The sequence below is a fragment of the Takifugu flavidus genome, chromosome 6 (assembly GCF_003711565.1).
Source record: "Takifugu flavidus isolate HTHZ2018 chromosome 6, ASM371156v2, whole genome shotgun sequence".
NCBI classification, from domain to species: domain Eukaryota; kingdom Metazoa; phylum Chordata; class Actinopteri; order Tetraodontiformes; family Tetraodontidae; genus Takifugu; species Takifugu flavidus.
In genome coordinates, this window is record NC_079525.1 from 9,271,932 (window position 1) to 9,286,436 (window position 14,505).

Genomic DNA, 14,505 nt, shown 5'->3' on the forward strand with positions numbered 1-14,505 from the left:
TAATGAAGGTCAGTGCATTAGTAGCCTCTGGAGGGTGTGGGCTAATAACTCCTGCATACACTCCTCCCCTCTTATCATTCCCTCTATCCATCCGTTACTGAGAGCCCATCCTTCCTGCACCCGCGCTCCTCCTCTGCTTCATTCTGTTTTTTTCCTATTCTTCCACCTCTCTGCTTCTGCAGCTGTTTCTGCCTTCCCTGCCCTCTTCCATTTGTCTTCATCCACTCCTCCTCCCCCACCCTTCCCATGAAAATGTCACATTCTCAAGAGACGGGGCTGCTCTAATTTAAAAGGAAGGCTGAAGCAGCATTGTGGAAAGTTGCTCTCTCTTTCTCTCTCTCTCATGTTCTCTAGCTCTGTGTCATCCTCTTGCATGTGTCTGTCCCATTTTCTTCCTAATGTTGTTAATACACCATTTTTTGAGAAGAGGAAGAGAGAAACAAACACCACAACATTTCGATCACCTATCTGTCCGGGGTCTCTGAGAGGTTTAGGAGGATCCTCCAGAAACATGACATACCGGTTCAGTTCAACCCAAGCAACACTCTCAGACAGAGGCTGGTACACCCGAAGGACAAGACACCAAAACACAAACAATGTAATGTTGTTTATATTGTACATTGCCAGGAGGAATGCAAGGAACTGTACATTGGGGAAACCAAACAACCTCTCCACAGAAGAATGGCACAACACAGACGTGCCACGTCTTCAGGTCAGGACTCAGCAGTCCACTTACACCTAAAGGAGAGGGGGCACTCCTTTGAGGACAGCCATGTACGAATATTGGCCAGAGAAGACCGCTGGTTTGAGAGGGGCATCAAGGAAGCTATCCATGTCAAATTGGAAAAACCATCCTTAAACAGAGGTGATGGGCTACCCATGTACAATGCAGTCCTCCAATCCTTCCAACAACAAACCAAACATTCATACCATTTCAGGAGACTTGGTGACTCTCCACCAAATGAGCCAGCAGACAAAGGGGAGACACACTCTAAAAAAAAGACCGTGAAATGTACATAAAAACATTGTAAAATCCCTACAAAAAAATCTTGTAAACCCAAATACATATATTTTTTGTTTAAATCACTGTGAAATTTTATAAACTATTAAACAGAATTTTTTGTTAGATTTACTACAACAATATGTGATTTAAATGGAATTTATTTGTTAAAATTACAAATATTGGTAAAAGAAACCGGGAAATCCTGCAATACTCATAACAAAGCAACTTTGAGAAATTGACGTGCAAATATTGCAAAAACTGTTGTTTTAGTCTATTTTTTTTTTAAAAATACAAAAACTATATGTTATTCCCTTCACAAGTTTGTTCTTTTACCAAAATTATTACTTTTAACATTGAAGAAATTATGTTAATTGAGGTCAACCAAATGTGATTTCACACAAAATTTCATTGTAACGTGAAACCGTTTACTGCCTATCTATTTATATTTTTAAAAAATATAAACTTATAATGACATTGTTTTTAGTAGCCTATTGTACTGTTCAATCTTAACCCTTGCTTTATATATTTTTTGTCTTTAAATTTGAATGCATTACAGCCCACTATTATTATTGATGTTAATAATAATAATAATAACTGCAACAATAACAACAAGAACAATGATTATTATTATTATTTATATAATAATATTTATAATATAATAATTTAAATAGAAAGCCAATACCGGTACAATATTCATAATACTCATAATGGGCAGTGCATCGTCATCACTGGCTAATCGACCTAACAGCGCCTCTCTCCAGAGGCTGATACCTGTGCAATAAAGCCGCCTCCTTCCGATACTTATATTTTTGAGTTTAAAATTGCGCGGGTTAAGCTCATCTCTGATTGGATAATGATGGAAAGACGTGAAAGGCGCGAGCGCCTCGTTGACGGACACAACTGACACCACTCGCGAACGGGTCGGAACAGAGCAGAAATCGCAGAAATTTTTCATTTCAAAAGATTTTACTAAAAATTGACACACTACACACAAGATTTTGCAGGGTCTGGAGTGACTGCGCAATTGGAAAGTCTAAAGTTTGCACGGTAAGTTTTCTTACTTTCTTTGGGAGACCTAGCAAAAATGTGTGCTAATAGCAAATGGCTTAAGTTAGCAATTCTCCATATTTCAGTACATCAGTTCGTAATTATTAAGCAGAAAGAGACAGACAAACACTTGAAATTTTAAAAATGATCACCTGTGTCTTTTGTAAAAAGAAATTGGTTACGTTAAGATGCTATGTGCAACATTGCAGAGTGCATAGGAATGAGCCACGCTGTCTTTTCAAATGTGTTGGCGCCAACTGTAATAAAACCTTTACTTACTCGGCTTTCAAGGGCCATTTTTACCGTGTGCACAATATACTTGAGCCACAAGCTGTTTCTGTTGTTGCGGATTTAAAATGTGCACTTTCTTTGTGTGTCCGCCATTTTCAAACAGTGAAAGAGCTAGTGTCACACTTAAAGGATCACATTGGTGAAGGCAGGTCTGTGTCATGTCCAGTAAGTGGTTGTAAGCAACTCTCTTGCATATGTGTCTGAATTCGTTATGTGAGTGACTGAGTTATGACCACCATGCACTTATTAATATAACCTGTTAAATTATAGGCCAGTCCTGCTATTCCTCAACAAGGTACATGCTGAGTCTGGATCGGAACCTTGTCAACACAAACATCTCTTCCGTCATTTCTGCATTGTGGCTTCTACACTGGAGTTTCTTCTACACTGGAGTTTCTTCAAAGGTGAGTAAACATTTCCTGGGACCTGGAGTCCGGACTGCACCCAGAGCCAAGGCCAAGAGTCAGACCCAGACTAAGAGCCGTAATCACACCTGGTCTTGGTGTGGGTCTGATTCTCGGCCTTGGCTCTGGGTGCAGCATGGGTTTGATACGACTTTGAGTCTTGGCTCGGACCCAGACTCAGACTGTTTGTTTATATATGGATGTGTGTATTCATTCATTCCTGTAGTCTTCTTTTAACTCATTAAAATGCTTAACATGTTTTTATATGCTTTTATTCTACAGGTGTTTTTTCTTGATAAACCCAGAAAAAGGAACCAAAGTAGAGAATAAAAACTCAAAGCGTCGTCTCAACGTGAACCCTCGAGTTCTGACCCTGATACAGGATCTCGCTGATCATGAGTGGCGTGAAGGCTAAACAAGGACTCTGTTGACTGCTAGAGAAGAGGTGCTGTTAATTTTCACTTTGTTAAATGTACAACATGCAAGTTTTTAAAGGCGCATTTTGTAACTTTCTATGAAGAGGTTCTGCCATCTGCTTGTTGTCCTTGTTATCCAACAATGTTCCACAGTATTGTAAAAATCTTGTCCATCTTCAATTACTCAAATAGAATATGTTTTAGCAAAAAATAACACAGATAAAGTATGACCTGTAACTCTGTCTGTCCAGCAGTTAAAAAGAGCCAATGCTTGAAAGTTCTTTGTGTTGGGGTCCAGGGTTGTGTTGCTGGTTTCTTCCGCAGTTGCTTGGAGGAGCCACTCATCAGCCACGGCTGGCGCCGCAGGCAGACGCACCTGCGGGCTCTCTTCAATCTACCATGCTATTTACCATGCTATCTTCCCTGCTTGTTCGAGGTCTCCATGTCGTCTGCTGGATCTGTGAATGTGCAGAATCGGACTCCTGAGATTCCTGCAGTCCAGGAGGACTGCCTTTGTGTCCTTGGTGTCTTCCCGGCACGGTTGAGGTCCCCGTGCCGTCCACAGGACCGGTGAACGTTCGCAGGTCCAGCAGACGACATGGAGACCTCGAACAAGCAGGGAAGACGCAAGGGAAACAGGCAGAACAAAGCATCAAAGCCACAACACATGGGAGTTCTGTCCTTAAATGGCACGGTAGATTGAAGAGAGCCCGCAGGTGCGTCTGCCTGCGGCGCCAGCCGTGGCTGATGAGTGGCTCCTCCAAGCAACTGCAGGAAGAAACCAGCAACACAACCCTGGACCCCAACTTCTTTGCATGCTCTATATTTTGAAAAAATGAATCTAATTGTTTGCAACTAATCACAATGGCTGTTCAATAAATTTCCTAAAAGTGATATTCTCTTGTCTTTTATCATGATGTATTTTTGCATTTTTTTGATGTAGTTCTAATCATTTTAAACTGATTATTAAAACACAACTACTGCATATAATGAGTAGCTTGTATGTATAATATACAGAACAGCTCCATTTAACATGCAAAGTTTTACAGTTGTTCTACCAGTTTAAATCGTTTTTTGCCTGGTAGTTCCACGTTAATTTTACAATTTATTGACGCATAATAAGTAGTTACATGTAAAAAGTACAGGAAATGATCTATTTATACAACAATGATCCATGAAATTGATAGATTTTTTTTGTAGAATTAACAGTTCAGCCTTGGCATTCACTGTAAAACCATTTACATATTTTCTTTGTAAATTTATTTACTGTCCTGTTGGTTTTTTTTACAGGAATTCTCTGGTAACCCCAGCTGCCAGCGTTTTCCTGTAAAAACGACGGTCTTTTTCTAACAGTGCACCTCAACTGAAACTAGGTGAACGACCCTTCCAACAACCCTGCCAACGACTCGCAAGTGACCACCAAGATCATTAACATGCCAATGGTCCACAAGGGCTACATTTTCAAGCTCAGTCCCCAGCGAGTTCAGAACTGAAGAAGCCTTCTGGATAGAAGAGAAGAAATACAGTCCAGTTGACAAAGAAATCTACCTTGGATAACGATGACCTGGATGATTGGGAATCTACACAGACATCATACACCATTTTTATAGCTCTCCTTATAGTTGATGCTGCCAAAAAGACTCCAGCAGACAAAGATCACTAAGGTTGTCCTAAGTTTACCTTTAAATGATTCCCAGAATCCTTGCCTTATTTATCTCAGCATTTTCTTTCCCTCTCTTCTTCCTTTTACTCTCTCTGCTCCTATGTGACTGTCTCAAGATAAATACACAAACACGTGCACAGTGTCTTCATTAACTCTAATCTAATGGTGCCGAAGATGGCTGCACACTGACAAATATGCACAGCTCCCTAATCTGGTCCCCTGTCTCCTCTGTGATGACAACCTCTGCATCTTAAATGCACCCCCCCAACACACATACAATGACAAAATATAAAGGTATACAAAGGCATTAAATGATCTTTGTCGCTAAGTACTTTGCATTGTAACTCAATAAATGTATCAACAACCCATTTACATTCTGCAACCACAGATCCAGAAGAACTATCCAGAAGACAACTGATGGTCTATAGTCTTGAGACCCAATTGCCAAAGAGACACTAATTCATATTTGAAACATAATAGAAAGTAGTACATGTATACATAATATGTGTACATAATAAAAGTAATCCCCGACGAACCATCAAGCCTGCTCCTGCTGAGTAACAGCAGCAGATCTGGGCAAAGAATGGAAGACTTTGTGCCAATCTGTCCACTGAGCTGACAGCTGGAGATGTTCTTAAATTGGGCTGTAATCAATAAAAGAGGATTTGGATTAGACAAGGTGGGACTCTGTGGGAGACGTTGACAAACCCACTGATGAAAGTACACACACTCTACGATTAGTGTGCAGTTAGCGGTAGCCCTCATTTCTGCGCCGAGTCCCACAGCTGCCTAATGCTGCTAACGTCTGAAGAAATGCCAGTTTAGTTCTGCCCAAGTGACAGCGCTTGTGCACAGTGGTGTGCTGTTGCATTTGTGTGCGGGTAAACAGTGAAACAGTCGCCAGCACGTTGTTGGGGTTCAAACAGATGGGGACAGGCATCTGGACAGCTGGCGCTCCCAGCCTCTCTCAAACCCTTTAAAGCAGCCTATCCCCATTCTGTCATCCTGTTCTCTTTCCTCCTGAAAGCATTGCTGGGAGATGAGAAGTAAAACCAATTACAAAATGATGTATTTACAAGCCAATTTATTGGCAGGTTGGAAATTTACACAGAATGGCAGAAATTAACTCTCAAGAAAATGCAGGTGCGTTTTCGGTCTAACCCACACGAGCACATCTGAGTGTGTGTGTGTGTGTGTGTATTTGTGTGTGTGACATGAACACCAGACCAACAAAATTTAACTGGGTCAAGCCTATCTATTTGATGAGTGCTTTACAAGTTGCTGCCACTCTTCCTTTTGCTTACTCTTCCTTTCTGTGTCTCACTTTCTCTCTCACGTATAACATTCAAGTCTGTGTGCAGCTTTCTATTTTGTAGCACTTTACAAAATAATCACTTCACTTGCATTTAAAGATCCAAGGTTGTTGTTACTGCTCTATTGTTTGGAAGCCTCCCCTTGGCAGCCTTTCAAGCAGGTTTCAGTGATTTCTCTGTTTGTAAAACCTCTTTCAGGGTTGGAAGAGCATGCAAAGAGCATGCATCTGGAATGTGCACCACAAACTTAGAGTTGAAACAAGAGCTCTGAAAAAGATCAGAATCAAGCAAAGAAAAACGCAATTAAAATACCATCTTTAGAGTGACGCTATGACTGTCTTGTGGACTTCCTGCCCGAAGGAAAAAGAAAAAGAAGCCGATTTGTAACTTTCTCCTGTCCTGTTGGGCTGATGACTTCACCACAGACTGCCACCAAGACCAGAAATCAGAAGTATTTTCCTAGAAATATTCTATTCAGCTCTCACATCTTATTTGTCTTCGCCTCCAACTTTTTTGCACTTGTAAACATTAACAAAGTAAAGAGTTTAGCAAAGGGGTTAGGCTGTGTTATTTGGGAGGAGCAGGACCCTCAGCAGGAGGGTCCCCCTACATGAGCCTGGTCCTGCTCAAGGTTTCTTCCTATTAAAGGGGAGTTTTTCCTTGCCACTGTTGCTTTCTGGGGTTAGGCCCTGGGATTCTGGAAAGCGCCTTGAAACAATTCTGATTGTAAAAGACACTATATAAATAAAGATTGATTGATTGATTGATTGATTGATTGATTGAGATTGACAAAAAAAAAGACAGGAAAAAGATTTCCAGGCAGCACTGATGGGCAACATTTTCTCTACATGCTTTACAGCTCAGCCCAAGGGTGTAAATGAGCGCTGAGATGGACTAAACGCCCTTTTAGGACGTATCCATGCAGCTCATCGACAGACATCAGCAGCCCAGAAAAGCAGGGTGTCATTTATAAAAGCAGGTTCATTTCCCTCCTGTTTAGTGTCACTTCAGCAGCTTCCTACATTTTTGCTCTCCTGTTTATGTCACCTTTACTTATATAAAAGACTTGGAATATAGATATGGAATGAGTTCAGCTCTATTCAGTCCATTACAAACTATTTATCCTAATTCACTGTGAAGACTAAATATTGCTGAATAAAAGTCAAAATATCTCAAAGCCATTAAATTTAAATTAAAAAAATTTAACAACATTAATTCATTTTTGTGTCTCAGATTCAGACTAATGTGATAATGAGCATATGAAAACTTCATTATCTGTTATCGGTTTTGCACTATTATTCACTCAGCTGCCGTGTCCATTCTATCTATGTATAATAATATAATATGTGTAATCATGTCATAATAATAATATGTGCAAAAGGACATGAGATTATTTTCTTCCTGGAGACCAGATAGTTCAGTAGAATTTAATTTTATAGGTAATAGAGTTTTGAGGCTTTTCAGAAAATAAATAAAGTTGTGAATCTGTGAAAATGGCTCCTGGAAAGGAGTTATTTCTAATTAATGTGCCCCAATACTGAAGGGAACACTTCAAAGTAAAAACAGTCAAAAATAGTAAAGGAAATGATGGATTATGCTGATGATGGTGGTGATGATGATGGATTATGCTGATGATGGTGGTGATGATGATGATGATGATGGTGGTGGCAGTGGTGGTGAAGGTGATGAGGTGATGATGATTTTGATGATAGTGATGATGATGATGGTGATGATGAAGATGAGGATGGAATGTCATTTGTAGATACAGAGAATTTGCATTTAGCTTGGAAGAAAATCTGAACTAATATGATTAAAGTGTGTAGCATTTCTGTCTGCATCTGTATCTCTACATAATCTTGCCTGTTTAGCTTCAAGCTAATGCTGCTCTGGAAGGTGTCATGCTTCATCACATGACTACGTCAGGACCACTTTAGGAAGTGAGTGATCAAAGACTCAGACCCAGAAACTGATGCAAAGGAGGGTGAATGAATCAGAGAGATGGGTGAGATAAAGAATATGAGACAAAGATAGAGCTGTGTTAAACGGTCTTCTTAACACTAATTTCACATGACAACAAAGAAGGTCAATGAATAAAAACACAGGGACTGACATCATCAGTGACACTTCTTTACTGACACATTTTCTCATTTGGAGAAATGTGATCCATGGGACACCTCACCGAGTCATTTTAAAAGATCAAAGCGTGTGTGTATGCGTGTTTGGTGACATAAGGGTTTGTCACCAGATGAACTGGTAGGCTGAGAACAGTAAGGAGGAGGACCATTTTAATTGGCCTCTCTGCCTCCTCCAGTAGGGATAGCAGGACTGTTAGGCTTTGCTGCAGTGAGGCACATTCAAAGATGTAATCAGTCAATGTCAGCCGTTGTTGCATGGAAAAGGATATACGTTGCAATGGAAGGTGTCTGAAGGTGACAGAGGCAGGATGGTCTGATACCTGCTTATTATGTCTCTATGCATCTGGCAGAAAGACAAACAGACAGACAGGCAGACAGGCAGGCGTCTACTTTGCAGCGTCTACTTCGCTACATCTGCGTCCATGGATCAGGGTTTAATTTTTACCCTTTTTTTGTGCATATGTCATTTATAAATTGTGTTTTTGTTATATTTCTGTGTAGTTTGTTCAGCTAGTAGAAGCTGTGTAGCTCTGGGTAGTTACATGGCAACAGAAGTGCAAAGCAGACAGATTCTCTTTCTTTGTGACTCTAATTTATTTCCTCTATATTGCATGAATGCCAACATGCTTGCTGAACACTGCTCCAGGAGGATAGCAGATGCTGAGAGAGTTCATCCGTCCTCTCAGCTGGACAGATGCATTGCAACAAGTCACCGTTTTGTGACATTAAACAAAATATACTGACATAGGGGAAAAAAAGGACGAAATCTAATCTTTCTGTCATCTTTGATGGCAAAAAGTGATTTTTCATGTGCATTTTTGCAACAAAGCAGAAGATTTGGTAGATTAAAAATGGAAAAAATAAAATGAACAGAGCTCCTTTTTTTCTTTTCTGCTTTGCAACCCACCACACTCTTCACATCCCAGTCCCACATATTCTTCTCATCTGCTCCTTATGTTTCTTACACACACACACACACACACACACACACACACACATGCTTGCACAAACACAGACACCCAGACACGTTTGCGCTTGAAAGTAAAGAATATGTTTTTAAACACTGGCTATATAGAGAGGTGGGCTGAACAGTCGAATCTTCTTTTGTTTCCGTTGTAGGTGGAACGTGGGAAAAAAAAGGAAAAAGAGCCATTCATCTTTTCACCAGACCATTTCACCACTTCTTTCTTTCTTTCATCTATTTTCATGGACAACACATATCCTTCTCATGGCTTCTTTGCTCTTGGTCAAAACTGAATCCCCGCCAATATAACAAATATGTATGAAATAGAAACACAGACACCCAGCAGAGTTTATGGGCATAAATACATCTTCTCCTTTTCCCAAACAACAAATATATACACATCACAATACCTTCACATCCTTGGCGGTCATGCGGGTTCCTTCTTTTCCAACAAAAATGTCATCTATGTCCACCAGGATGTGCCGTTCCAGTCCCAACATAAGTTTTCTGTCTGTCAGGTAAGAGATGGCATCCACCAGGATGAGTTTATGAAGCCAGTATCCCAGACCTTTTCCAAACAGAACCCTCCTCACACCATCATAAAGCCCCATGTCCTGCACCACAGTGGCCTGCAGGCCTGAATTAAAGCCTGATTCTGGACTATCACCGCTACTCGCTCCTGCTCCGTCCTTGGAGCGTGCTTGCAGCACCGCCTGGTAACTGGAGTGATTGGAGGAAAAGGTGGTCCAGTCTTCTCCAGGTAAATTTCCACGATCTGTGCCAGGCTTAGTCAGGTGGAGCAGAGGTGAGCTGGACACGACACAGCAGTCGAAGAGTAGCTGGTTGGTCCTGAGCACCACTGGGAGGCCTCGGAGTTTCAGAAGGGGTGGGGAGTTCTCTGTGGAGCGGTAGAATCCTATGACACCAACTGTGTACTCAGTGCAGTATTGATGTAACAGCTGTCTGTTCCACATGTCCACATTTGTATACTTTAACAGGTTCTCATAAATGATGAGGGAATATCGGCCATGGCCTTTTTCAGTCAATGGTGGTAGGTCACCTTTCCCAGAGGCAATCTCCATGTGAAACCTGTAGTGCAATGACTCCAATATAGCGACAATGTCTTGACCCAGTTGGGAGTACTGGGACTCCACCAGCACCAGTACCACTGGGTCAGTGTGGACATGTATTTGTGGGGGGTTGGGAGGATATGGGTATGGGAGCTTATGGTATGGAGTCATGGAGAGAGGTTGAGAGCAGGCAGGTTCGGGGGATTGTCCAATCTGCATAGCAGGAGAAGAGTTTGTGAAAAGAAAGTAGGCTGAGAGGAAGAGTGAAAGGAGACAGCACGAAGCCAACAGGAGCAGGAGTCTACGCAAGTGGCGCTGGAATCGAACAGCCACTGTCATGGCAGAGCCAGGGGTTGTTGCACACAGCAGGAAGAAATATCTATTTATTCTTTTCTGAGGCCTTGAAGAGTACCGGCAGCAATTGGCAGCTCTAACGACCCCGAAGGATGTCTGTGCATCTGGCATACAAGCAAAGCCACTCAGGGGTGTGTCATGTCACCATGGCAGGTGGAGAGTTGAGCTGCGTCTGATATTTAGGATGTTTAGGTTCTTTAACGTGGCATCTCCAGGAGCCTCACACTGGAATCATAAGAAGAGACAGGGGAGTCCAAGATGATTGTCTGCAGAGAGAGCACACAAGCAAAAGGAAATAGTGAACTTTTGTACTGTGTGTGTGTGTGCACAATTTGATGTAAACAACTTACATCGTTAGAGCTTATCTAACCTCACAAAGAGACATCACAGTTAAATACCACAAGACAACACAGCACAACACAAGACAAGGCAAGAAAACAATACAAGAAAACCTAACACAACACAACACAAAATAAAACACAAGACAATGCAACACAACATGACATAACACAACACAAGACAAAAGTCAATCCTCACAAATGAACTAAAGCTGGTCATGTGCTAATATGACACTGTGGCGAGGTGGAGGGGAGCTCTACGGCTTTACTTTGTGTCCTATATTCGCAACCTATTCATCAATGTGGGTGTGGGGGGTGTGGGGGGGAGGACAGGGTGCAGGACAGTGTTGAGGAAATGGAAAGCAAGAGAAAAGTGCAAGAATAAAAAAGCTGGCAAAAAGTGAAGCAGAGCAAGGAACAAAATGCAATGAATTATAGAGAGAGACAAAAAGAGCAGTATTAGCATCTTAATGTATGTGCCAGGAGCCAGGAGGAAGAGAACATCCCACAGCATCCCTTTCTATCTTTTCTCTTTTTTATACCTGACATTTATTTTCTAAAATGTTTCCCTCTCTTTCTGCCCTGTCTGTTTGAATATTAATAATCATTGCTCACCTTCTCATTTCTCGCCCTTAAAACACGTGTGATGAGAAAGTTATAGAGATGGCTCCTAACAATTCTACAAACAAGCGGTAAGGATCTTATCAATAAAGATAGAGATTTTCAAACATTTTTAAGTGAGTCATGATCTATCCAAGTGCAGATCTGTCTCTCTGTTAAACATCTTTTCATTGATCAATCATTAGAAATATGAAGCCGTGCAGCTGTTGTGAATGTTGAAGTTTTTCGTTATCTATGTATTAACCTGTTCCATGTGTTGTACTATGATTTTCCACACGGAGGCGTAGAAGTGTATTTACTCCTGTGGCTTCACTTATAAGTTTTTAGCTGTCATTTTAATAACTAACACTAAAAGCACGTTATCATCATAAAGGCTCCATATTCTTTGTCTACAAGTTCATTTGTTTTATTCTATTGCATGATTTCTATTTTTTACTTTACTATCTAAATCGAAAGTGTTTTTTTTAAACATTCGTTTACTTAAACGTATGACTGCTTTTATAAGTTACATTTCTTGGGCTGATAGCAAAAAGGTCTTACAGAATTTGCAACAATCGTTACCTATAGAATAAACAGGAGGACTATGCTGGAGGGAATAAAGGCCTATTCAGGAAATAATTCTGCAAATGAATCGCCCCAGATAAGTATTGCTGTGTTTAAATGAAGGAACGATTACATATTTCTGCCAGGGACTTTGTCATCACAGGGAAGTTTGTGTAAAGCCGGAGCTGTAGCTCGCCGTCTTACCTCTCAGCGACACTGGCGCGCAGTCGTTGGTGGAAGATGAATGTCAGGAGAACGGTGATGTGATGCTGCTTCGGGTGGGTCTGGGTCTCGGTGGCGCAACATCCCCGTGTGTTCTGTATGTGATAATGTTGTGCCATCTCTCCCTCTCCCTCCTCTTTCTCTATCTCTCTCAACTGATGCGGGAAACCGAAATGCTCCGTTTTACTCCCCACCTGCCATTATTCTTCTCTTTCACTTCTTTTCCTCTCCCCACTGTCTTCTCTTCGGTACCCCGTATCGACATGTCCCATAAATCTTTACCTTTAGGTGTGAAGATCTGCCTTTGAGTAGACGCAGGAGCACCGAGGCGAGCCTGAGCGTTTACGAACGACTGCCGTGCGTAAACGCTTTGGCTGAAGAGCACCAACACGAGTGGAGGCGATCGAGCGATAGAGGCAGGGAGAGGTACGCGAGAGGGGGGAGGGGGAGGCTTTGCTTGATTGACACAAACGGCGCTTTTTTTCCCAAAGCATCAGCGACCATCCGCTCAGTAAGAGCTCACGGCCCGTTGGCTTCAGGCGGAGGAGGGAAACAAACGGTGCAAATTAATTACTTTCCTGCTTGACTCCGTTCAGCAGTAACCTGCTGGATGATCAAAAGAGGGACATTTGGTTGGTGTCACGCACTCTGAAATAATCAAGAACATTTGTTACAGACAGTCAAGGAGGCCAGGACCCAGATGCAGAGTAAAAGAAAATGGTTCTTTATTGATAACAAAAATGCAAGGCGAAGCAGTTCACGGAACGAAGGAATCAATAAAAGTAGCAACAGAAACTCTAGCAAAGTGACAACGAAAACTACGAACTAATAATCACCACAAAGGGGAAAAACCGTCGAGAAAAGTTCAAACAAAAAGCAGTGACGAGGCACTGCTACAACTCACAACACTGGAAGTAGGCCCGGGATGACGCAAGGCGAAAACTGGAGATCTCAGAGGGTTGGAGCTAGACGCTGCAGCAAAGACAACAATCCGGCACCGGAGGCAAAGAGAGGAGAGCTTAAGTAGCCGCTGAGTTAAGGTAACGAGCTGCAGGTGCGTCAGCGGCTCAGCGCTCCCCAGGGATCGGCTCGCCCCTGGCTGCCGCTCCTGCAGATGGGGGAGGAGGGAGAAACCCGAGTCATGACCAGGAACCAAACCACAACAGTACCCCCCCCACCCCCACCCCCCTCAACGGACGCCTCCTGGCATCCTACCTGGCTTATCTGGGAATCTGAGATAAAAGTCCCGCAACAGTTGCGGGTCTAGAATGAGAGAGCGCCCAATCCGAGCCGTACCCCTCCCAGTCGACCAGGTACTGGAATCCCCTTCCCTGCCTGCGTACGTCCAGGATCCTGTTGACTGTGTAGACCGGATGGCCTTTGACGAGGCGTGGGGGGGTGTCGCAGGAGGTTGGTGGGGGCTTTCAATAACTGGCTTAAGGAGGGAGACATGAAACACTGGATGGATGTACAGGGAGGCTGGGAGACGGAGATGAACTGCGCTGGAATTAATGATTTTATCTACTGGATAGGGGCCAATATACCTGGGGGCGAGTTTTCTGGACTCCATCTGGAGGGGCAGGTCACGAGAGGAGAGCCACACCTGCTGCCCCACGTGCTAGTTGGGGGCCGGTACTCGGTGGCGGTCCGCCAGATGCCGGTTGCGCTCCGCCGTCCTCCCCAGTGCGGCCTGGGTCTCCCGCCACACTCATCTGACCCGGCGGAACTGGGCGCGGACAGAGGGTACTGCCACGTCGGATTCCTGGCTCGGGAACAATGGAGGTTGGTAACCATGGTTGACCATAAAAGGTGACAGCTGAGCTGGTGAGGGAGTTGTGGGTGTATTCTACCCAGGGCAGATGTGTGGCCCAGGAGGACGGGAGGCGGGAGGCCACACAGCGCAGAGAGGACTCTAAACTCTGGTTCGCCCGCTCAGTCTGGCCATTGGACTGGGGATGGTACCCTGAAGTGAGACTGGAGGTGGTTCTCAGGGCCCTGCAGAACTCCTTCCAAACCTGCGAGGTGAACTGGGGTCCACGGTCTGACACAATGTCCTGTGGGATTCCATGAAGTCTAAAAACATGTCAGGAGGTTTGCCATCTTCAAGGCGGTGGGAAGTTT

At 43.0% G+C, this 14,505-nt stretch overlaps 1 protein-coding gene and 1 long non-coding RNA gene across 5 annotated transcripts in view; one reads left to right on the plus strand and one right to left on the minus strand.

The window, feature by feature from the left end:
* The window catches only part of ndst3 (N-deacetylase/N-sulfotransferase (heparan glucosaminyl) 3), a 52,563-nt gene extending 39,116 nt beyond the window's left edge, over positions 1-13,447 (minus strand). For 2 of the 4 annotated variants that reach the window (XM_057035851.1, XM_057035853.1), the window contains exons 1-3: positions 13,289-13,447; positions 12,367-12,990; positions 9,647-10,926 (exon numbers count right to left, since the gene is read on the minus strand). In XM_057035851.1, coding sequence (XP_056891831.1) covers positions 9,647-10,771 — 1,125 coding nt within the window. In that variant the 5' untranslated portion in view covers positions 10,772-10,926; positions 12,367-12,990; positions 13,289-13,447. The remainder of the gene's footprint in view (positions 1-9,646; positions 10,927-12,366; positions 12,991-13,288) is intronic. The other 2 variants (XM_057035852.1, XM_057035854.1) reach the window with 2 other exon arrangements.
* Positions 993-4,055, plus strand: LOC130527554 (uncharacterized). The gene is made up of 5 exons (XR_008951056.1): positions 993-2,050; positions 2,445-2,506; positions 2,612-2,745; positions 3,028-3,484; positions 3,927-4,055. It is a non-coding gene; the product is annotated as an uncharacterized LOC130527554 (long non-coding RNA).
* Positions 13,448-14,505: the final 1,058 nt, after the last annotated feature.